Below are 24,713 nucleotides of genomic sequence, written 5' to 3'. Positions count from 1 at the left end.
TGACCTGAAAAGACAGTCAGACCTCATCTGTGGGGCTTCCCGACAGGTGTGACGCCAAGCGACTCCGCCCAGCGCCTTTCTTTCCGTCACCTTTTCGGCCAACTGCTGATTGCTCTGACGCAGCAGCTGCTTCTCCTCCACCCACTTGACATTCTAGAAGAGACAAACGCGTGGACAGCTTTGGAATGTTGTGTCATTTTCATCCACAAATTCTTTGGTTGACTGGAAAATGACATTTGCTTTTCTCCGCATTTTCCCAGCCACGTTCGGGGGGGGGGGGGGGGGGGTTGGTCCAGTAATGCCAGACGGATGAGTGACTGAAGAATGTAGCTATTTTGTCTGAGAAAAAGGTGTGCTCATTGATGAGCTTACCTGTCCTTGTTGCTTCAGCGCTGACTCCAGATCTGCTACTCTGCTTTGATAGTGACCCATTTCTACCATCAGCTTTTCTCTGGTCTGAAAGGAGGAGGAGGGAGGCTCCTCCTCCTCCTTTCAGACCAGAGAACACCCGAGGCTGGGTGAGAACGGGGAGGCTGCGACCCGGCCGGGGGTTGCGGGAAGGGGCGCCACCTTGATCTCCTTCTCGGCGTCGTAGTCCCCTTCGCTGGTCTGGGCTAGCAGAGCGTAGGCTCGTTGCAGCGCTTGATATTCTTGCGTCAGCTGGCGGTAGCGAAGCTCCGCCTCTTCATGCACACACCAATGCAACACAGCACTAGTACCAGAATCAGTCAGACCGGCGACAAAGCACCCGCGACGCAAAGACGAGTCCGATTCCAGGCTGAAGAGGAATGTTTGGTGACAATACGCTGGCAGAAATGGCGGGCTACCTCTTCGGGTTCCGTGTCGGGGGTTCTGTCGGTGTGAAAAGACAAGGACGATCCGTCCGAGTCCACCAACACGTCTTCGTCGTAGCCGTAAAATGTTTCGATGACCTGCGGGCGCGGAAGCAAACATCTCTCTGAACAAACTGAAGCGACACCTCACGATGAATCGACGAGAGGAATGATAGCGAGAAAAAGGCCATTTCATCTTGCGCAACACCAAGCAGCCGCAAACAAACAGACTCACCTTGCAGGACCTCACGCTTTGTTCCTCCTCAGAGATTCTCGACGTCGGTATCGTAGCAGCAAATCTCTCTCCTGTCGACACAAATAATCCGCCTTTGAGATTCTTTGGATGCAAAGGGAACGAACGGCTCCGGCGCAGAAACAAACGCGACTCACAATGACATTTCTGACATGAGCTCCTGTCTCCAGAGCCTGAAAAACACGTCACCGGCGATGATTGGAGGGACGCTCGTCTTTTCCAAAAGTGACAACTACAGGGTGTGTCAGGGTTTTCCAGATTATCTTTATCGTATCATTGTGTTGCTTTGACTTTGACTGCGACCTGTAATAAATAATATTATTTATCCCTTATTTATCCCTATCGCTTATCCCTTCCTACACAAAGTCGTAAAACACCCCTTGCTATGTTTTGACTAGAGGTCAAGGGCTTCCTCTATTCAATCCACTCTTACACCCACCCTGTTTCTCTTAATTAAAATGCTCGTGCAGGAGCCGAGAGTCAGACTTCATTCGTACAACGGATGGACTCTCCACCTGCAGGTGTCCAAAAGAACTTACTTGTCTCCCGTGTGGTTCTTGCAAAATAAGTTGGAGCGAGCGCAACTCTAACAGGGTGCATTTTGCCACTAGCTGCCTACGGACAATGACGTCGCGCTCGCGGCTCATGGTTGACGGGCTGAGCAGCCGGGCAAGTCCGTCGTTTTCAGCGCACAGCGAGTGGCAAAGGCGCTGACAAAACGGGAGCTTTGAGCTGCTGAAAACGGCAAAACAAGTCTAAAGCGTGTTCAAACGCGTGCGCACAATGCTCCTGCTTGAAAGGTCGGAATTTAAGGGGCCAATTTTTTGGATGCCGGCCGCCGGCCAAGCTTTGGACGGAAAAGGTTTCCTGGCGACAGCGAGCGAGCGCGGCGCTGCCGTACGTGCACCGAGTCGCCTGCCTGAAGACCTTGGACAAGTCGTCGATGATGTGCCGCTGCTCCACAACTTGAAGGAACTCCATTTCACCGTCCTGCTGGCCGCAACCGCGGTCCAGGTCATTGAGCGAACTAGGCCTTCTCTGTGGAACACAAATGCAGTGGACTCTGTTGGCACGCCGCCGTTGTCCGCGTCGACTTACCAAGCTTGCCATCTCCTCGTTCTCCTGGGTGACAAAGCGCACTTTGTTTTCAAGGCGACACAGCACCAGCGAGAGTTCTTCATTCTTCCTGCTCAGGCGTACAGGAGTGGCAGAAACTGGCTTTCTGTTTCTCTCAGTCGCTTTAGCTGCAAGCATGAAGTGCGGGATGTGAAAGACGCACAACACGCGGGCCAGAACGTATCCATTCCTTTTGCATCGGTTTGAACGGAATCGTGGCTTTGGCTCCCAATAAAAGACATCTACCAGGCAACCGACTCGCCGCGCCGCTCAACTAATAAGCAAGCGCAATGGGTGCCTCGCTGGATGGCGCGCATCAAACGTAGCGCAAACCTTCAAGCGTGCCGTCAATAAATTACCAGTTCATTGCGCTCTTCAGAAAGCAGGGCGTTTCGATCCTCCAGTTTCCTGATGACTGCGCTGAGCTCAGCGATTTTCAGATGAAACCGTCGCGTGTCCCGATCCTCCTGAGACTGAAAACGCCCCGCAACACACACACACAAGCACTCGTTCAAAGTTCAAAACTGTTTTTGTGCTACCTTCCTCCAGCAACGAACTAAGTCATGCGTACTGCAAGTGTGTGATGAGGTAGCTTACGCAATGAAGAGGATTGCTAGTAGCGGCGTTGACCCCACTTCCAGGGTAGTTTAGGCCCGCCCTTTGGGAATCCCTCAGGGCAGCGATCTGCTGCTCGGCAGCCTGAGTCTGCAGCTGAAGGCGGTGGACGTGGCCGGCCCCAGGGCTTCATCCAAAACACTAACCGCTCTGTCTTTCAGCTTGATCTCATCCGTCTGGATGTACAAACGGGGAGCGCTCAGGCAGGCGGGCAAACTCATTTGCCAGAATTGTGACAAAAACAAAGAGAGCAACCGGCCAATTTTTTTCTTGAATCGACTAGAACACCTTTGCTGTGACAAAAGCGAAGCGAGCAACCGGACATTTTCTTCTTGTGAAATAGAATAGAATAGAATGCCTTAGGTGTCATTGCACTGCAGGTATACAACGAAATTGGGAACATAGCCACGCACCGCGCATCTGATCAGTCCTACCAGTCGGCGGATCTCCCTCTTGCAGTCTCTCTTGGTTCGGCTCAGCTCCTCCCGATGCTGGTGATGAGCCGATCGGAGCTCGGCCGCTCGGGACTGCCAGGCCTGCTGGGCCGCTGCCAGGGCTTCTTCCGCGCTCCTGGTGGAGGCGACACCGCTCGGTCTCCCGACACCGCCGCGTCTCCTCCACCTCCGCCAGCAAAGCGCCCCCCCTCCTCACCTGAGCAGACATTGCGCCACACCGGGCCGTTGAGACCGCAACGGAGCGCCGCGACGCTTACTGGGGACAAGCTACACAATACGGTAGCGGCCGCATCGAAGCCCGACGTGGCGTGCGGATAGTCAGACACGGATAGAGCGGATCACCTTGTCCATGGAGCCGTCCCTCAGGCTGAGGACCAAGGCATTCAGTCGCTGGATCTCTCCATCTTTGATTTTGATCACTCTCATCAGCTCCATTTCATGCTGCCGCAGTAATGTCTCCCTGGTAATGGCTAACTCTTTCTGCTTCTCCTCATGGAGTTTGCTTTTGAGTTCCGTCATGGCGGCGGTGGCACGGTGGTGCTCCGCCCGCAGGTCCTGACTTCTCTCTCTCTCCAGACAGCTGACCTGACATGACTTAGACTTAGACTTAGACAAACTTTATTGTCATCTTGTCTGCACATGGTGCATACAAAACGAAATTCCGTTGCATACGTCTTACAACAAAGTAGTGATATTGCAGTTGAATAGAAGTAACATATCCTATGAAAATATATATATATACATATATACTATATATATATATATATATATATTAAAAATAAGTATAAAGTGCAGCAGTGATAATTATGCAATAGTGCAAGTAGGCAAAACAGTATTCAAGAGTGTGCAGAGGAATGCTAAACCATGTATTAAACTTCTATTTAAAGGGTTTATACAAGTTCAGTAAAGTTGGTAGTGCGAGATAGTGCAAGATAGAGGTCCGTAGTGTCATAAAGTACAGTTCTGTGAATGTGTGATGCAGAGTTCAGTTTAGAGCTCAACAGTTCTAGTGTTCAACAGTCTGATGACAGCAGGGAAAAAGCTGTTGCAGAACCTGGTGGACCTGCAGCGGATGCTGCAAACCTCTTCCCAGAGGGCAGCAGGGAGAACAGTCCATGGTGGGGGTGTGATGGGTCATTGATGATGTTACGGGCACGGGACATGCAGCGCTGAGATGAAATGTCCTGAATGGAGGGAAGAGGAGCCCCTATGATCCTCTCTGCTGTCCTCACCACTCTCCTCACGTTCTTCCAATCGGAGGCGGTGCAGCCTCCACACCACACAGAGAGACAGCTTGTCAGAATGCTCTCTATGGTGCTCCTGTAGAACGTCCTCATGATGGGTGGGGGCAGGTGGGCTCTCCTCATCCTCCGCAGGAAGTACAAGCGCTTCTGTGCCCTCTTGACCAGTGCCGTAGTGTTCATAGTCCAGGTGAGGTCTTCTGTGATGTGGACCCCCAGGAATTCGGTGGTGCTGACCACCTCCACAGCTGAGCTGTTGATGATCAGTGGAGCGTGGTGAGGCTGTTTTTTCCTGAAGTCGACGATGATCTCCTTCATCTTCTCCTCATTCAGGATCAGGCTGTTTTCTCTGCACCAGCCCACCAGCTGCTCCACCTCCTCTCTGTAGTCCAGGTCGTTGTTGTCTCTGATGAGCCCCACCACCGTTGTGTCGTCTGCTGACTTCACGATGTGATTGGTGGTGAACCTGAGGACGCAGTCGTGTGTCATCAGGGTGCACAGCAGGGGGCTCAGGACGCAGCCCTGAAGGGAGCCTGTGCTGAGGGTGATGACATCAGAGGTGTTCTGTCCGACCCGGACTGACTGAGGTCTGTTGGTGAGGAAGTCTAGCAGCCAGTTGCGAAGGGGGGTGTTGAAGCCCAGGTGTTCCAATTTTCCTACCAGATGCTGTGGGATGATGGTGTTAAACGCTGAGCTGAAGTCCAGGAACAGCCTCCGCACATGGGTGTTCTTCTCCTCCAGGTGAGCCAGGCTCAGGTGAAGAACGGAGGAGATGGCGTCCTGAGTGGAGCGGTTTTGCCGGTCGGCAAACTGGAACGGGTCAAATAATAGGGGGAGTCTGGAAACGATGTGACCTTTAAGCAGCCTTTCGAAGCACTTCATCATAACCGGAGTCAGTGCAACAGGCCGGTAATCATTAAATGAGGTGATTTGAGGTTTCTTCGGCACCGGAATGATGGAGGCAGTCTTAAAGCACGCCGGCACTGTGGCTTGGCCCAGCGAGGTGTTAAAAATGTCTGTGATGACCCCAGCCAGATGACTTGCACATTCCCTGAACACACGCCCAGGAATGTTGTCGGGGCCAGGGGCCTTACAGGGGTTGACTCTCCTCAGGGTCTTCAACACATCGGCGGAGTCAAGGCAGAGTACCTCCTCTTCCTGATGGGGGACAGTTTTAACTGCTGGAGTGCCGTTTAGTGCCTCGAACCTCCCAAAGAAGTTATTTAGACCATTTAGAAAGTCAGCATCAACTACACCCACCGGGGGGGGGGAGGGTGAGTTGTAGTCTGTAATCGCCCGTATGCCTTGCCACATACTCCTGATGTTTTTGACGTCGTGGAAACGATCCTGAAATTTTCAACTGCGGTCTCGCTTCGCTATCCTGATGGCACGGTTCAAGTTGGCTCTCGCTGTCCTCAGTGTCTCCTTGTCGCCAGACTTGAAGGCAGAGTTCCGCGCTCGTAGCGTTTGACGTACCTCCTCAGTCATCCAGGGTCGTTGGTTGCCCCGGGTGATGATATTCTTAGTGGTGCTGACGTCCTCGGTGCATTTGTTGATGTAGGCTGACACAGTCATGGCACACGCATGTCTAATCTACATCGGGAAAACTGGGAGGGAGGGAGGGAGGCAGGCAGGGAGGCAGGCAGGGAGGCAGGCAGTGTCTGTCTGTTGAGGTTTTCACCTTGTTCTTCTCCTGCTGAAGTTCTAACTGGACGTCCATCAGTTTGGTTCTCAGCTCGTCATTGGCGGCCTGAAGGGCGTCCGTTCGCTCCGCCTTGGCCCGCCCTGCCGGAGCTCGTTTGGACATCTCTTACTCGAGTCTCGCCCGGTCGTCAGTCAGAGATCCCAACATTTGTACCTGGAGAGCACAAACGCAGCGCTGTTTTCCACTGGCTTCGAACTCAACTTCAATCGGTACCGTAACTTACAACATCATAAACATAGAACTAGCTTGACTTATTCATTGAATAAATGCATTTGGTTCTTCAAAACTGCATCACGCAACATAGCGTGACCGAGACGGCCGTTATCCACCTGCGTGAAGTTATTTGGTGAAATGAATGAGATGTTTAAGACACCATCGTTCTGTCTCTATGTAGATGAAGGGAAATAATCGATTGCTGAAGGTCCAAAGGTGTTGTGATAAACAAATAAACATATTAGTGATTAGTGACATATTTGTGATAAACATATTAGGCAGGATAATCACATATGTTAACGTGACTGCCCACACTGTATTTATTTATGGTTATTTGTTAAATCGAGTACTGTTAGACATGAAATAGGAAGTGTTTAACATAAATGGAAGACGAAAGGGGTACTCACCATTGTAGCTCCTGCTGGTCAATGATACGAGCCTCTTCTTGCAGTGGAAAACATACAGCCAACAAACACCGTGGAACCTAAAGGAATGAAATTAAACATTAACATTTAGCCTCAACCAACATTCACAGTTACAACGCAACGCAAACTACACAAACGTAAATCTTTTTAAACACAATGAGTTGTACTTACCGTGTACGCTCTAGACGGTCCACTTGCAAGCAGAAAATAAAGATATTTCTGTTGATAATCGTCGTGTTTGTATCCGGTGTCTCGCTCAAGGCCATTGCGCCCACAGATTTGAATTTTGGCGAGAGTTCAGCCTATTGACGTCATTTCCGCTGTGTAATACCCGCATATCTGAAACGGCAAAGTTAAGAGTAGAGTTAAATAAAGTTTTTAGTCAACGCAATAATTTACAACCGTTGACCAGTCGAAATAATCGTCGAAATTTGGCGTCTGTGGCTGGAAGCAGACGCCGAGTTCGACATTCCTCCCAAACGCCACACTCCCTCGCTTTTCAGGGCTAAAAAAAAACAGTTGTAATTACCTTGTACGCTCTAGACGGTCAAGTTGCAAGCTGAAAACAAAAATATTTGCCTTGTTAGTCATCGTGTTACTAACCGCTGTGTCTTGTTTGCCAGAACTGCCGCTTTCCTACTTCCTGTTGCAAGCCACGCCCACGGATTATAATTTTGCCGTGAGTTCCGCCTATTGACGTCATGTCCGCGTCACATGACTGCGACGTAATATTATCTAAAACTGTTTGTGCAGTATTGTGTTGTTTTGTGCGGTATTGTGTTGTTCAGTGCGGCATGGTGTTGTTCAGTGCGGCATGGTGTTGTTCAGTGCGGCATAATGTTGTTCAGTGCGGCATAATGTTGTTCAGTGCGGCATGGTGTTGTTCAGTGCGGGATGGTGTTGTTCAGTGCGGCATAATGTTGTTCAGTGCGGCATGGTGTTCAATGCGGAATGGTGTTGTTCAGTGCAGGATGGTGTTGTTCAGTGCGGCATGGTGTTGTTCAGTGCGGCATAATGTTGTTCAGTGCGGCATGGTGTTGTTCAGTGCGGCATGGTGTTGTTCAGTGCGGCATGGTGTTGTTCAGTGCGGCATGGTGTTGTTTAGTGCGGGATGGTGTTGTTCAGTGCAGGATGGTGTTGTTCAGTGCGGCATGGTGTTGTTCAGTGCGGCATGGTGTTGTTCAGTGCGGCATAATGTTGTTCAGTGCGGCATAATGTTGTTCAGTGCGGCATGGTGTTGTTCAGTGCGGGATGGTGTTGTTCAGTGCGGGATGGTGTTGTTCAGTGCGGCATGGTGTTCAATGCGGAATGGTGTTGTTCAGTGCAGGATGGTGTTGTTCAGTGCGGCATGGTGTTGTTCAGTGCGGCATAATGTTGTTCAGTGCGGCATGGTGTTGTTCAGTGCGGCATGGTGTTGTTCAGTGCGGCATGGTGTTGTTCAGTGCGGCATGGTGTTGTTTAGTGCGGGATGGTGTTGTTCAGTGCAGGATGGTGTTGTTCAGTGCGGCATGGTGTTGTTCAATGCGGCATGGTGTTGTTCAGTGCGGCATGGTGTTGTTCAGTGCGGCATGGTGTTGTTCAGTGCGGCATAATGTTGTTCAGTGCGGCATGGTGTTGTTCAGTGCGGCATAATGTTGTTCAGTGCGGCATGGTGTTGTTCAGTGCGGCATGGTGTTGTTCAGTGCGGCATGGTGTTGTTCAGTGCGGCATGGTGTTGTTCAGTGCGGCATGGTGTTGTTCAGTGCGGAATGGTGTTGTTCAGTGCGGCATGGTGTTGTTCAGTGCGGGATGGTGTTGTTCAATGCGGGATCGTGTTGTTCAGTGCGGGGTGGTGTTGTTCAGTGCAGGATGGTGTTGTTCAGTGCAGGATGGTGTTGTTCAGTGCGGCATGGTGTTGTTCAATGCAGGATCGTGTTGTTCAGTGCAGCATAATGTTGTTCAGTGCAGCATGGTGTTGTTCAGTGCGGCATGGTGTTGTTCAATGCGGCATGGTGTTGTTCAGTGCGGGATGGTGTTGTTCAGTGCGGCATGGTGTTTTTCAGTGCGGCATAATGTTGTTCAGTGCGGCATGGTGTTGTTCAGTGCGGCATGGTGTTGTTCAGTGCGACATAATGTTGTTCAGTGCGGCATAATGTTCAGTGCGGCATGGTGTTGTTCAGTGCGGCATGGTGTTGTTCAGTGCGGCATGGTGTTGTTCAGTGCGGCATGGTGTTGTTCAGTGCAGGATGGTGTTGTTCAGTGCAGGATGGTGCTGTTCAATGCGGCATGGTGTTGTTCAGTGCGGGATGGTGTTGTTCAGTGCAGGATGGTGTTGTTCAGTGCGGCATGGTGTTGTTCAGTGCGGAATGGTGTTGTTCAGTGCGGCATGGTGTTGTTCAGTGCGGCATGGTGTTGTTCAGTGCAGGATGCTGTTGTTCAATGCGGGATGGTGTTGTTCAGTGCGGGATGGTGTTGTTCAGTGCAGGATGGTGTTGTTCAGTGCGGCATGGTGTTGTTCAATGCGGCATGGTGTTGTTCAGTGCAGGATGGTGTTGTTCAGTGCGGCATGGTGTTGTTCAATGCGGCATGGTGTTGTTCAATGCGGCATGGTGTTGTTCAGTGCGGCATGGTGTTGTTCAGTGCGGCATGGTGTTGTTCAGTGCAGCGTAATGTTGTTCAGTGCGGCATGGTGTTGTTCAGTGCGGAATGGTGTTGTTCAGTGCGGCATGGTGTTGTTCAGTGCGGGATGGTGTTCAGTGCGGCATGGTGTTGCTCAGTGCGGCATGGTGTTGTTCAATGCGGGATCGTGTTGTTCAGTGCGGCATGGTGTTGTTCAGTGCGGCATGGTGTTGTTCAGTGCGGCATGGTGTTGTTCAGTGCGGCATGGTGTTGTTCAGTGCGGCATAATGTTGTTCAGTGCGGCATAATGTTGTTCAGTGCGGCATAATGTTGTTCAGTGCGGCATAATGTTGTTCAGTGCGGCATAATGTTGTTCAGTGCGGGATGGTGTTGTTCATTGCGGCATGGTGTTGTTCAGTGCGGCATGGTGTTGTTCAGTGCGGCATGGTGTTGTTCAGTGCGGGATGGTGTTGTTCAGTGCAGGATGGTGTTGTTCAGTGCGGCATGGTGTTGTTCAGTGCGGCATGGTGTTGTTCATTTCGGCATAATGTTGTTCAGTGCGGCATAATGTTGTTTAGTGCGGCATGGTGTTGTTCAGTGCGGGATGGTGTTGTTCAGTGCGTTATAATGTTGTTCAGTGCGGCATGGTGTTGTTCAGTGCGGCATGGTGTTGTTCAGTGCGGCATGGTGTTGTTCAGTGCGGCATAATGTTGTTTAGTGCGGCATAATGTTGTTCAGTGCGGCATGGTGTTGTTCAGTGCGGGATGGTGTTGTTCAGTGCGGGATGGTGTTGTTCAGTGCGGCATGGTGTTCAATGCGGAATGGTGTTGTTCAGTGCAGGATGGTGTTGTTCAGTGCGGCATGGTGTTGTTCAGTGCGGCATAATGTTGTTCAGTGCGGCATGGTGTTGTTCAGTGCGGCATGGTGTTGTTCAGTGCGGCATGGTGTTGTTCAGTGCGGCATAATGTTGTTCAGTGCGGCATGGTGTTGTTCAGTGCGGCATGGTGTTGTTCAGTGCGGCATGGTGTTGTTCAGTGCGGCATAATGTTGTTCAGTGCGGCATAATGTTGTTCAGTGCGGGATGGTGTTGTTCAGTGCAGGATGGTGTTGTTCAGTGCGGCATGGTGTTCAGTGCGGGATGGTGTCTTTCAGTGCGGCATGGTGTCGTTCAGTGCGGCATGGTGTCTTTCAGTGCGGCATGGTGTCGTTCAGTGAGGCATGGTGTTGTTCAGTGCGGCATGGTGTTGTTTAGTGCGGCATGGTGTTGTTCAGTGCGGGATGGTGTTGTTCAGTGTGGCATGGTGTTCAGTGCGGCATGGTGTTGTTCAGTGCGGTATCGTGTTGTTCAGTGCGGTATCGTGTTTCTCAGTGCGGTATCGTGTTGTTCAGTGCAGTATCGTTGTGTTGTTCGTATTGTGTTTAACACTTAGCCTCTAACACTTAGCCTCTAGCATCTAGAAGGTAAATAAATAGGAAGGAAGGACTCACCGGTGACGTCTTCGCCCACGTCCAAGCGTTGTACTTTGTATTTTCATCCTTCTGACAGTGGAAAACATAGCCAACAAACACCGTGGAACCTAAACGAATGAAAGAAAACTATCATTTGGCCACAACCAACATTCACAGATACAACACAATGTGACGTGCGGGGTTGAGGTTAAAGGTTGAGTGAAGGGCCCTCATTTTAAACTACTTTTTTGAAAAGGATTGGGAACAAGTAAGACGTATTTAATTTATTTAATGGGAAGTAGTAAGAGCTATTGAATTTAATCTATGTATTATATTCTATTGTATTGTATTCTGTTGTATTCTTTTGGATTGTATTCACACTAACCCCACTAAAACTTCAGCCCACAAAAACTCGCCTCTGGCGCCTAGCCTCTGGCACTTAGCCTCTAACACTTAGCCTTTAACACTTAGCCTTTAACACTTAGCCTTTAACACTTAGCCTTTAACACTTAGCCTAGAAGGTGAATAAATAGGGTTAAAGGTTGAGTGAAGGGACCTCGTTTTAAACTACTTTTTTGAAAAGGAGTGGGAACAAGTAAGACGTATTTAATTTATTTAATGGGAAGTAGTAAGACTTATTAAATTTATTTGATCTACTTTTCTTCCCAGGCAAAATTTGATGTGCTGCAATTCCAAATTTCCAAAGTGAATGAAGGAATGAAGTCCTTTAAATTATGATTTTGTATAAATACTAGGCATTAACACAAAATCGACGGCACAAAATGGGCAGACTTTACTTGTTTGAAAAGGACTGGTTACAAGACAGACTTTTTTAATTTATTTAATGGGAAGAAGACTTATTTAGTTTAATTGATCTATTTTTGTTCCCTGGCAAAATTCGATTTGCTGCAATTCCAAATTTCCAAAGTGAATGAAGGAAAGAAGTCGTTTAAATTATGATTTTGTTTAAATACTAGGCATAGACACAAAATCTACGGCACAAAATGGGCAGACTTTACTTGTTTGAAGAGGACTGGTTACAAGACAGACTTTTCTGATTTATTTAATGGGAAGAAGACTTATTTAGTTTATTTAATCTATTTTTGTTCCCTGGCAAAATTGGATTTGCTGAAATTGTATTTTGCCAAATCTTGCCTTGAGACCTGATAGGAAGTATTAAACGCTTAGTTAAATCAATACAAGTTGGTAATAAGAGCGAGTAATGTTGGTTGAACCGATGAATGAAGGTTGAAAGCAATTTAAATTATGACTTTGTATAAATACTAGATATTAACAGAACATCTACTGCGCGAAATGGGCAGAGTTTACTTGTTTGAGAAGGAGTGGCTTATTCAAAACTAAGATTTATTTAATCTGTTTGTTCCCAGGCAAAATTGGATGTGATGCAATTCCAAATTTCACCACATGATGGTGCCCAATTTTGACTTCATAGGACATATTAAACACTTAGCTTGTTATTATGTTCAAGGTAATCAGATTTGTTTATTATTCTAATGGCCTCTTCAAAACTATTCTGGATTACTACTTTGGATCTATTCTACATTACTTGGCAACAACATACTCTGTAACAGATTAGGCAGTATAATCATATCTGTTAACTTGAGAGTGCCCACACTCAATCTACTTATCGTGATGTGTTAAATCAATTACTGTTAGACATTATTTGTCTGATAATCTACCAAATCTTTGAATTGAAGAATTTGTGATTTAATTAATAGCTTGTTGTTATGTTAAGGGTAATCAGACTTGTATATAATTCTAATGGCCTTCTTTTGAAAACTATTCTGAATTACAACTTTGGATCTTATATTACTTTGCAACAATCTACTCCGTGACAGATTAGGCAGTATAATCACATATGTTAACTTCAGTGCCCACACTGTATTTATTTATGGTTATTTGTTAAATCAAGTACTGTTAGACATGAAATAGGAAGTGTTTAACATAAATGTTATGGCTACTCACCATTGTAGCTCGCTCCTGGTCAATGATACGAGCCTCTTCTTGCAGTGGAAAACTTGCAGCCAACAAACACCGTGGAACCTAAAGGAATGAAATTAAACATTAACATTTCGCCTCGACCAATTTTCACACGTACAACGCAACGCGGCTACACTTCTGCTATTACAAACGTAAATCTCCTTAAACACAATGAGTGTTACTTACCGTGTACGCTCTAGACGGTCCAGTTGCAAGCAGAAAATAAAGATATTTCTGTTGATAATCGTCGCTGCTCAGTGGCTCACGGCCATCGCGCCAACAGATTTGAATTTTGGCGGAGGTTCGGGCAATTACGTCATATCCACGGCACATGACTGCGACGTAATACCCGCTTATCTGAAACGGCAGTTAAAAGTAGAGTTACATCAAGTTTTCTTGGAACCTAAACGAATGAAAGAAAACTATCATTTGGCCACAACCAACATTCACAGATACAACACAACGTGCGGGGTTGGGGTTAAAGATTGAGTGAAGGGCCCTCGTTTTAAACTACTGTTTTGAAAAGGAGTGGGAACAAGTAAGACGTATTTAATTTATTTAATGGGAAGTAGTAAGACTTATTAAATTTATTTAATCTACTTTTCTTCCCAGGCAAAATTTGATGTGCTGCAATTCCAAATTTCCAAAGTGAATGAAGGAATGAAGTCCTTTAAATTATGATTTTGTATAAATACTAGGCATTAACACAAAATCGACGGCACAAAATGGGCAGACTTTACTTGTTTGAAAAGGACTGGTTACAAGACAGACTTTTTTAATTTATTTAATGGGAAGAAGACTTATTTAGTTTAATTGATCTATTTTTGTTCCCTGCCAAAATTCGATTTGCTGCAATTCCAAATTTCCAAAGTGAATGAAGGAAAGAAGTCGTTTAAATTATGATTTTGTTTAAATACTAGGCATAGACACAAAATCTACGGCACAAAATGGGCAGACTTTACTTGTTTGAAGAGGACTGGTTACAAGACAGACTTTTCTGATTTATTTAATGGGAAGAGGACTTATTTAGTTTATTTAATCTATTTTTGTTCCCTGGCAAAATTGGATTTGCTGAAATTGTATTTTGCCAAATCTCGATTTGAGACCTGATAGGAAGTATTAAACGCTTAGTTAAATCAATACAAGTTGGTAATAAGAGCGAGTAATGTTGGTTGAACCGATGAATGAAGGTTGAAAGCAATTTAAATTATGACTTTGTATAAATACTAGATATTAACAGAACATCTACTGCGCAAAATGGGCAGAGTTTACTTGTTTGAGAAGGAGTGGCTTATTCAAAACTAAGATTTATGTAATCTGTTTGTTCCCAGGCAAAATTGGATGTGATGCAATTCCAAATTTCACCACATGATGGTGCCCAATTTTGACTTCATAGGACATATTAAACACTTAGCTTGTTATTATGTTCAAGGTAATCAGATTTGTTTATCATTCTAATGGCCTCTTCAAAACTATTCTGGATTACTACTTTGGATCTATTCTACATTACTTGGCAACAACATACTCTGTAACAGATTAGGCAGTATAATCACATATGTTAACTTGAGAGTGCCCACACTCAATCTACTTATCGTGATGTGTTAAATCAATTACTGTTAGACATTATTTGTCTGATAATCTACCAAATCTTTGAATTGAAGAATTTGTGATTTAATTAATAGCTTGTTCAGGGTAATCAGACTTGTATATAATTCTAATGGCCTTCTTTTGAAAACTATTCTGAATTACAACTTTGGATCTTATATTACTTTGCAACAATCTACTCGGTGACAGATTAGGCAGTATAATCACATATGTTAACTTCAGTGCCCACACTGTATTTATTTATGGTTATTTGTTAAATCAAGTACTGTTAGACATGAAATAGGAAGTGTTTAACATAAATGTTATGGCTACTCACCATTGTAGCTCGCTCCTGGTCAATGATACGAGCCTCTTCTTGCAGTGGAAAACTTGCAGCCAACAAACACCGTGGAACCTAAAGGAATGAAATTAAACATTAACATTTCGCCTCGACCAATTTTCACACGTACAACGCAACGCGGCTACACTTCTGCTATTACAAACGTAAATCTCCTTAAACACAATGAGTGTTACTTACCGTGTACGCTCTAGACGGTCCAGTTGCAAGCAGAAAATAAAGATATTTCTGTTGATAATCGTCGCTGCTCAGTGGCTCACGGCCATCGCGCCAACAGATTTGAATTTTGGCGGAGGTTCGGGCAATTACGTCATATCCGCGGCATTTGACTGCGACGTAATACCCGCTTATCTGAAACGGCAGTTAAAAGTAGAGTTACATCAAGTTTTCTTGGAACCTAAACGAATGAAAGAAAACTATCATTTGGCCACAACCAACATTCACAGATACAACACAACGTGCGGGGTTGAGGTTAAAGATTGAGTGAAGGGCCCTCGTTTTAAACTACTGTTTTGAAAAGGAGTGGGAACAAGTAAGACGTATTTAATTTATTTAATGGGAAGTAGTAAGACTTATTAAATTTATTTAATCTACTTTTCTTCCCAGGCAAAATTTGATGTGCTGCAATTCCAAATTTCCAAAGTGAATGAAGGAATGAAGTCCTTTAAATTATGATTTTGTATAAATACTAGGCATTAACACAAAATCGACGGCACAAAATGGGCAGACTTTACTTGTTTGAAAAGGACTGGTTACAAGACAGACTTTTTTAATTTATTTAATGGGAAGAAGACTTATTTAGTTTAATTGATCTATTTTTGTTCCCTGCCAAAATTCGATTTGCTGCAATTCCAAATTTCCAAAGTGAATGAAGGAAAGAAGTCGTTTAAATTATGATTTTGTTTAAATACTAGGCATAGACACAAAATCTACGGCACAAAATGGGCAGACTTTACTTGTTTGAAGAGGACTGGTTACAAGACAGACTTTTCTGATTTATTTAATGGGAAGAGGACTTATTTAGTTTATTTAATCTATTTTTGTTCCCTGGCAAAATTGGATTTGCTGAAATTGTATTTTGCCAAATCTCGATTTGAGACCTGATAGGAAGTATTAAACGCTTAGTTAAATCAATACAAGTTGGTAATAAGAGCGAGTAATGTTGGTTGAACCGATGAATGAAGGTTGAAAGCAATTTAAATTATGACTTTGTATAAATACTAGATATTAACAGAACATCTACTGCGCAAAATGGGCAGAGTTTACTTGTTTGAGAAGGAGTGGCTTATTCAAAACTAAGATTTATGTAATCTGTTTGTTCCCAGGCAAAATTGGATGTGATGCAATTCCAAATTTCACCACATGATGGTGCCCAATTTTGACTTCATAGGACATATTAAACACTTAGCTTGTTATTATGTTCAAGGTAATCAGATTTGTTTATCATTCTAATGGCCTCTTCAAAACTATTCTGGATTACTACTTTGGATCTATTCTACATTACTTGGCAACAACATACTCTGTAACAGATTAGGCAGTATAATCACATATGTTAACTTGAGAGTGCCCACACTCAATCTACTTATCGTGATGTGTTAAATCAATTACTGTTAGACATTATTTGTCTGATAATCTACCAAATCTTTGAATTGAAGAATTTGTGATTTAATTAATAGCTTGTTCAGGGTAATCAGACTTGTATATAATTCTAATGGCCTTCTTTTGAAAACTATTCTGAATTACAACTTTGGATCTTATATTACTTTGCAACAATCTACTCGGTGACAGATTAGGCAGTATAATCACATATGTTAACTTCAGTGCCCACACTGTATTTATTTATGGTTATTTGTTAAATCAAGTACTGTTAGACATGAAATAGGAAGTGTTTAACATAAATGTTATGGCTACTCACCATTGTAGCTCGCTCCTGGTCAATGATATGAGCCTCTTCTTGCAGTGGAAAACTTGCAGCCAACAAACACCGTGGAACCTAAAGGAATGAAATTAAACATTAACATTTCGCCCGGACCAACATTCACACGTACAACGCAACGCGGCTACACTTCTGCTATTACAAACGTAAATCTCCTTAAACACAACGAGTGTTACTTACCGTGTACGCTCTAGGCAAAATTGGATGTGATGCAATTCCAAATCTATCTGAAACGGCAGTTAAAAGTAGAGTTACATCAAGTTTTCTTTTTTAATCAACACAATCATTTACAACCGTTGACCAGAAAGAATCGTCGAAATTCGACGTCCCCCACAAACGCCACGCTCACTCGCTTTTCAGGGCAACAAAAGTACTTCTTTTTAAAAACGATGAGTTGTACTTACCGTGTACGCTCTGGACGGTCCAGTTGCAAGCAGAAAATAAAAATATTTCTCTTGTTAGTCGTATGTTACCATCCGCTGTGTCTTTGTCAACATCGCCGCCATTTTCCTACTTCCTGCTGCGAGCCGCGCCCACGGATTTAAATTTGGGCGGAAGCTCTTTCCATTGGCGTCGTTTTCGCGTATAGCAAATCCGATTGGTTGGGAAGGGGGCACGGTTATGCAGCCGAGGGGTCCTGTGATCGGTGGGATGTAAAGTAGGCGTCGACGTCACGTCCGCGTCACGTGACCACGACGTGGCAGACGTCATATAGCAACCGCTGTTTTCTTTAGTAGACTTACAGTTGTTATGCATTGACATAATGGCGCACACACCAAATAGATTTAAATAAATTAAATAATTCTTCTGCCCACTCTCTTTTAAACAAGTTAACTCTCCCCGCGGATTTGAATTCCGGCGAAAGTTACGCCCATCGACGTCACGTATGTCACGTGACCACGACGTGGCAGATGTCATATAGCAACCGCTGTTTTGTTTAGTAGATTTACAGTTGTTATGCATTGGAATAATGGTGTGCACTCAAAATAGATTTAAATAAATTAAATATTTCTTCTGCCTACTCCCTTTTAAACAAGTTAACTCTGCCCACGTCCATTGACGTCTTGTCTGCGTCACGTGACCACGACGTAGCGACGTCATATAGTAACCGCTGTTTTGACCAGTAGACTTAGTTATTATGCGTTGACATAATGGCGCACTGGTTAGCATGGCCACCTCTTAAGCATGATGATGCGGGTTCGACGCCTGATCAATGTTAGCATGGAGTGAGCTGAAGTGCATGGCGCTGAAGATTTGAATCTTTGAAATGCGCTGAGGTCTGACATATCAGGCAGAATGGTTTGCCATCACGTTCAACAAAAAATAGAAACTTTCCCACTCTGATTAAAACGTCCTGTGTTCATCTACGTATTTTCGTTTTGCTGTGCATCTTTTCCCTGCCATTTCGAGAGCCCAATTGACACTCATAGTTTAAAGAAATGTGTTTGCCCATCCTACTTTGTGGAATTTCACCACATGCGCTTTTGACCAAAATACCAAATTGAACTCAAGTGAAGCCAACACGCACAACCCCCCCCCCCCCCACACACACACACACACACACACACACACAAATGTTGATATGAACATAAAAGAGCCGCATGCGGTTCGGGAGTTGCGGCTTGGCCAAACCTGTACTATACAACTTTATTTGTATAAAATTTTCACAACAGCTGTCACACAAACAAAGCGGGAAAAACCGAAGACGTGCGTGTTCCGCCCACGCTGGATTTATTTGCACCTTTGAAAAGACACCGTATTGCCGCAGATGTGGCAAAGAGTACTTTTGGGCATCTGAGACGGAAGGATGTCCAAAGCATCACGTCACCTGCTCTGGTAGGCATGGTGGTGGGACGTTGAGGTCAACCGCTTTGGGGTTGGCTGAATCTTTGATCGCAGGATGCCACACACTTGAAGACAGAAGCAGAAAAGCAGAGCTAAATGCAAAATGTACTCACCGGTGACTCCAATTTTTTTCCCCCCTGAAGAAACAGCTGGACGGGTGGCCCCGGCTGGCCAGTGGGACTCTTGTTATTCTGACCCTTTTTAGTGCGCGTTTGGGGCAACAACCGTTTTTTGTGGCGCTCTCTTCTGGTTCAAAAGTGCCCTGCATGTGAATTTGCTTTTCCTGCCTTCTGATTGGATGAGCGCCGGTGTGACGCGGTGCCTCTGTCACCGTGGCGGGGGGTATACGTTGGCATCGGAGCGTCTGCCAACGTCTGAGACCGGCTGGCAGTGTATCGGAGGTGTCGAGTGCGGTGCCGCTGGAGCTCACTCACCAGCTGGTGTTAGGGCCACAGAATGAAGGCCAAGGAGAAGAATAGAAAGAGAAACAGAAACTTCTCCTCCAATTGTTTGATTTGTCTCTTCTGAGCTTCGATGAATTCTTTCAGCTCTTTGTTCCTCTAGGACGGACAAATGGAAAGTGGCATTCAAAAGCCAGTAAGCGTGCAAGTAAGTGCCGGGCTGGCTTTGGGCCCTTACCTGTTGCGCGCTGTGCAGCAGATCCATTCTCTCTTGGAGGATGCAAGCGTCGCGCTCCCTCAACTCGCACATCAGGGCTCGCTTCCATTGGTCCACGACGCTCCTAAGCTCTTCTCTCTGATCCGCCGTCAGCACGTCATTCACGCCAGCGTGGCTGGCTTTTTCGCCGTCCGTGGCGGGGCAGTCCCGCTGCGGTAGCGCCTCGTACAACATGGCCTCCAGCTCCAGGATCCTCTGGGCCGCAATCCTCGTCCATCAGTGGTCCGGCGGGAGATTTGAGGGCGGCTTACCTTATGAGCCTGGTCCATGGAACACTTCCTGAAGTCCAACTCTTCATCCAGGTAGCCCTTCTGCTTGCAGAACATATCCTAGCACAGCTCAAGGTCAGAATTGTTGGGGCACATTGCCGGAGTTCCCCTTGGCTGATGTCGCGTGTCTGTCTACCTTCTCACTTTCAATGTCCAACATCTTCTGTTGAAGTGCTGACTTGGTCACTTTGATGTATTCTAACCACTGAGGAAAGGCTGCTGTCACATAAGCAGAATGCGAGAGCGTGCGTGGACGTGCGCGTTACCTTCTCGGCTAGGGTGAGAAGGGTCCTGGCGTGAATCACGACCACCTGCTCCTCGTTGGTGAGATTCTGCAAGAGCCCAAAGGCACAGCGTCAACAAGCTTCTTTCAGCGCAAAGCCTTCCAAAAGTCACATTTGAGCCGCCGAGTCTCGTGGAGTGCGAACATAAGGAGTTCGACATACACTTACGGCGTTATAGCCCAGGATGTCCAGCTTCTTCATCAGATCACTGATGACGATGTCCGGGGGAAAGGCGCAAGGAGCAATGTAAGGTGTTCTGGGACCTCGGGTTAAGGTTAGGGTTGCGAGGGACGCCTTACCTACGCTCACGCCCTCGGCCTCGCAGTAGATCTGCAAAGGGCTGAGGCCGTCTGGGAAACGGACTTGCAGAAACTTCAAGACGGGGGAGCGCCACTCCCTCTCCTGAAAGGCAGAGGCATGCATCCGTCCGTCCGTCCGTCCGTCCGTCCGTCACATCTCTGGCCTCAACACGCTTGTGCGAGTCTTCCCACCTCCAGCTCCAGGATGCGGAACTCAAGCAGTTCGTTTTGGTCTCGGATATCCTGGATGTGCTCTATCAGACGCGCTTCTTCCGCCTCCATCCGGATGACCTGAAAAGACAGTCAGACCTCATCTGCGGGGCTTCCCGACAGGTGTGACGCCAAGCGACTCCGCCCAGCGCCTTTCTTTCCGTCACCTTTTCGGCCAACTGCTGATTGCTCTGACGCAGCAGCTGCTTCTCCTCCACCCACTTGACATTCTAGAAGAGACAAACGCGTGGACAGCTTTGGAATGTTGTGTCATTTTCATCCACAAATTCTTTGGTTGACTGGAAAATGACATTTGCTTTTCTCCGCATTTTCCCAGCCACGTTCGGGGGGGGGGTTGGTCCAGTAATGCCAGACGGATGAGTGACTGAAGAATGTAGCTATTTTGTCTGAGAAAAAGGTGTGCTCATTGATGAGCTTACCTGTCCTTGTTGCTTCAGCGCTGACTCCAGATCTGCTACTCTGCTTTGATAGTGACCCATTTCTACCATCAGCTTTTCTCTGGTCTGAAAGGAGGAGGAGGGAGGCTCCTCCTCCTCCTTTCAGACCAGAGAACACCCGAGGCTGGGTGAGAACGGGGAGGCTGCGACCCGGCCGGGGGTTGCGGGAAGGGGCGCCACCTTGATCTCCTTCTCGGCGTCGTAGTCCCCTTCGCTGGTCTGGGCTAGCAGAGCGTAGGCTCGTTGCAGCGCTTGATATTCTTGCGTCAGCTGGCGGTAGCGAAGCTCCGCCTCTTCATGCACACACCAATGCAACACAGCACTAGTACCAGAATCAGTCAGACCGGCGACAAAGCACCCGCGACGCAAAGACGAGTCCGATTCCAGGCTGAAGAGGAATGTTTGGTGACAATACGCTGGCAGAAATGGCGGGCTACCTCTTCGGGTTCCGTGTCGGGGGTTCTGTCGGTGTGAAAAGACAAGGACGATCCGTCCGAGTCCACCAACACGTCTTCGTCGTAGCCGTAAAATGTTTCGATGACCTGCGGGCGCGGAAGCAAACATCTCTCTGAACAAACTGAAGCGACACCTCACGATGAATCGACGAGAGGAACGATAGCGAGAAAAAGGCCATTTCATCTTGCGCAACACCAAGCAGCCGCAAACAAACAGACTCACCTTGCAGGACCTCACGCTTTGTTCCTCCTCAGAGATTCTCGACGTCGGTATCGTAGCAGCAAATCTCTCTCCTGTCGACACAAATAATCCGCCTTTGAGATTCTTTGGATGCAAAGGGAACGAACGGCTCCGGCGCAGAAACAAACGCGACTCACAATGACATTTCTGACATGAGCTCCTGTCTCCAGAGCCTGAAAAACACGTCACCGGCGATGATTGGAGGGACGCTCGTCTTTTCCAAAAGTGACAACTACAGGGTGTGTCAGGGTTTTCCAGATTATCTTTATCGTATCATTGTGTTGCTTTGACTTTGACTGCGACCTGTAATAAATAATATTATTTATCCCTTATTTATCCCTATCGCTTATCCCTTCCTACACAAAGTCGTAAAACACCCCTTGCTATGTTTTGACTAGAGGTCAAGGGCTTCCTCTATTCAATCCACTCTTACACCCACCCTGTTTCTCTTAATTAAAATGCTCGTGCAGGAGCCGAGAGTCAGACTTCATTCGTACAACGGATGGACTCTCCACCTGCAGGTGTCCAAAAGAACTTACTTGTCTCCCGTGTGGTTCTTGCAAAATAAGTTGGAGCGAGCGCAACTCTAACAGGGTGCATTTTGCCACTAGCTGCCTACGGACAATGACGTCGCGCTCGCGGCTCATGGTTGACGGGCTGAGCAGCCGGGCAAGTCCGTCGTTTTCAGCGCACAGCGAGTGGCAAAGGCGCTGACAAAACGGGAGCTTTGAGCTGCTGAAAACGGCAAAACAAGTCTAAAGCGTGTTCAAACGCGTGCGCACAATGCTCCTGCTTGAAAGGTCGGAATTTAAGGGGCCAATTTTTTGGATGGCGGCCGCCGGCCAAGCTTTGGACGGAAAAGGTTTCCTGGCGACAGCGAGCGAGCGCGGCGCTGCCGTACGTGCACCGAGTCGCCTGCCTGAAGACCTTGGACAAGTCGTCGATGATGTGCCGCTGCTCCACAACTTGAAGGAACTCCATTTCACCGTCCTGCTGGCCGCAACCGCGGTCCAGGTCATTGAGCGAACTAGGCCTTCTCTGTGGAACAAAAATGCAGTGGACTCTGTTGGCACGCCGCCGTTGTCCGCGTCGACTTACCAAGCTTGCCATCTCCTCGTTCTCCTGGGTGACAAAGCGCACTTTGTTTTCAAGGCGACACAGCACCAGCGAGAGTTCTTCATTCTTCCTGCTCAGGCGTTTGTTTTTGTACAGGAGTGGCAGAAACTGGCTTTCTGTTTCTCTCAGTCGCTTTAGCTGCAAGCATGAAGTGCGGGATGTGAAAGACGCACAACACGCGGGCCAGAACGTATCCATTCCTTTTGCATCGGTTTGAACGGAATCGTGGCTTTGGCTCCCAATAAAAGACATCTACCAGGCAACCGACTCGCCGCGCCGCTCAACTAATAAGCAAGCGCAATGGGTGCCTCGCTGGATGGCGCGCATCAAACGTAGCGCAAACCTTCAAGCGTGCCGTCAATAAATTACCAGTTCATTGCGCTCTTCAGAAAGCAGGGCGTTTCGATCCTCCAGTTTCCTGATGACTGCGCTGAGCTCAGCGATTTTCAGATGAAACCGTCGCGTGTCCCGATCCTCCTGAGACTGAAAACGCCCCGCAACACACACACACAAGCACTCGTTCAAAGTTCAAAACTGTTTTTGTGCTACCTTCCTCCAGCAACGAACTAAGTCATGCGTACTGCAAGTGTGTGATGAGGTAGCTTACGCAATGAAGAGGATTGCTAGTAGCGGCGTTGACCCCACTTCCAGGGTAGTTTAGGCCCGCCCTTTGGGAATCCCTCAGGGCAGCGATCTGCTGCTCGGCAGCCTGAGTCTGCAGCTGAAGGCGGTGGACGTGGCCGGCCCCAGGGCTTCATCCAAAACACTAACCGCTCTGTCTTTCAGCTTGATCTCATCCGTCTGGATGTACAAACGGGGAGCGCTCAGGCAGGCGGGCAAACTCATTTGCCAGAATTGTGACAAAAACAAAGAGAGCAACCGGCCAATTTTTTTCTTGAATCGACTAGAACACCTTTGCTGTGACAAAAGCGAAGCGAGCAACCGGACATTTTCTTCTTGTGAAATAGAATAGAATAGAATGCCTTAGGTGTCATTGCACTGCAGGTATACAACGAAATTGGGAACATAGCCACGCACCGCGCATCTGATCAGTCCTACCAGTCGGCGGATCTCCCTCTCGCAGTCTCTCTTGGTTCGGCTCAGCTCCTCCCGATGCTGGTGATGAGCCGATCGGAGCTCGGCCGCTCGGGACTGCCAGGCCTGCTGGGCCGCTGCCAGGGCTTCTTCCGCGCTCCTGGTGGAGGCGACACCGCTCGGTCTCCCGACACCGCCGCGTCTCCTCCACCTCCGCCAGCAAAGCGCCCCCCCTCCTCACCTGAGCAGACATTGCGCCACACCGGGCCGTTGAGACCGCAACGGAGCGCCGCGACGCTTACTGGGGACAAGCTACACAATACGGTAGCGGCCGCATCGAAGCCCGACGTGGCGTGCGGATAGTCAGACACGGATAGAGCGGATCACCTTGTCCATGGAGCCGTCCCTCAGGCTGAGGACCAAGGCATTCAGTCGCTGGATCTCTCCATCTTTGATTTTGATCACTCTCATCAGCTCCATTTCATGCTGCCGCAGTAATGTCTCCCTGGTAATGGCTAACTCTTTCTGCTTCTCCTCATGGAGTTTGCTTTTGAGTTCCGTCATGGCGGCGGTGGCACGGTGGTGCTCCGCCCGCAGGTCCTGACTTCTCTCTCTCTCCAGACAGCTGACCTGACATGACTTAGACTTAGACTTAGACAAACTTTATTGTCATCTTGTCTGCACATGGTGCATACAAAACGAAATTCCGTTGCATACGTCTTACAACAAAGTAGTGATATTGCAGTTGAATAGAAGTAACATATCCTATGAAAATATATATATATACATATATACTTATATATATATATATATATATATTAAAAATAAGTATAAAGTGCAGCAGTGATAATTATGCAATAGTGCAAGTAGGCAAAACAGTATTCAAGAGTGTGCAGAGGAATGCTAAACCATGTATTAAACTTCTATTTAAAGGGTTTATACAAGTTCAGTAAAGTTGGTAGTGCGAGATAGTGCAAGATAGAGGTCCGTAGTGTCATAAAGTACAGTTCTGTGAATGTGTGATGCAGAGTTCAGTTTAGA

The 24,713-nt window shown here is 47.1% G+C and overlaps 1 protein-coding gene across 2 annotated transcripts; it reads right to left on the bottom strand.

Moving 5' to 3' along the window:
• Positions 1-19,272: 19,272 nt before the first annotated feature.
• On the bottom strand, positions 19,273-20,444 carry LOC148387990 (janus kinase and microtubule-interacting protein 3-like). 2 transcript variants are annotated; one of them, XM_088394924.1, is made up of 5 exons: positions 20,158-20,444; positions 20,027-20,066; positions 19,841-19,906; positions 19,711-19,779; positions 19,273-19,634 (listed from the first exon to the last, which is right to left on the bottom strand). In XM_088394924.1, the coding sequence occupies exons 2-5, from the start codon at positions 20,057-20,059 to the stop codon at positions 19,407-19,409; spliced, it is 396 nt and encodes a 131-aa protein (XP_088251050.1). In that variant the 5' UTR covers positions 20,060-20,066; positions 20,158-20,444; the 3' UTR covers positions 19,273-19,406. The 2 variants fall into 2 exon arrangements, with proteins under 2 accessions (XP_088251050.1, XP_088251049.1); XM_088394923.1 differs by having other exon boundaries at positions 20,027-20,444.
• Between the last annotated feature and the right edge of the window lie 4,269 nt (positions 20,445-24,713).

The sequence above is a fragment of the Syngnathus floridae genome, chromosome 13, assembly GCF_059516105.1.
Source record: "Syngnathus floridae isolate MCC-2025c chromosome 13, RoL_Sflo_1.0, whole genome shotgun sequence".
Classification (NCBI taxonomy): Eukaryota; Metazoa; Chordata; class Actinopteri; order Syngnathiformes; family Syngnathidae; genus Syngnathus; species Syngnathus floridae.
Note: the sequence above shows the minus strand (reverse complement) of the source record. Positions and strands in the feature narration are given on the sequence as shown.

Coding starts and splice junctions, on each gene's coding strand:
- LOC148387990 (XM_088394923.1), bottom strand. CDS start 20,281: ATGCATGCCTCTGCCTTTCAGGAGAGGGAGTGGCGCTCCCCCGTCTTG. Junction 19,907..20,026: donor ACATCCTGGGCTATAACGCC/GTAAGTGTATGT, acceptor GGGCTCTTGCAG/AATCTCACCAACGAGGAGCA. Junction 19,635..19,710: donor TGGACATTGAAAGTGAGAAG/GTAGACAGACAC, acceptor GAGCTGTGCTAG/GATATGTTCTGCAAGCAGAA.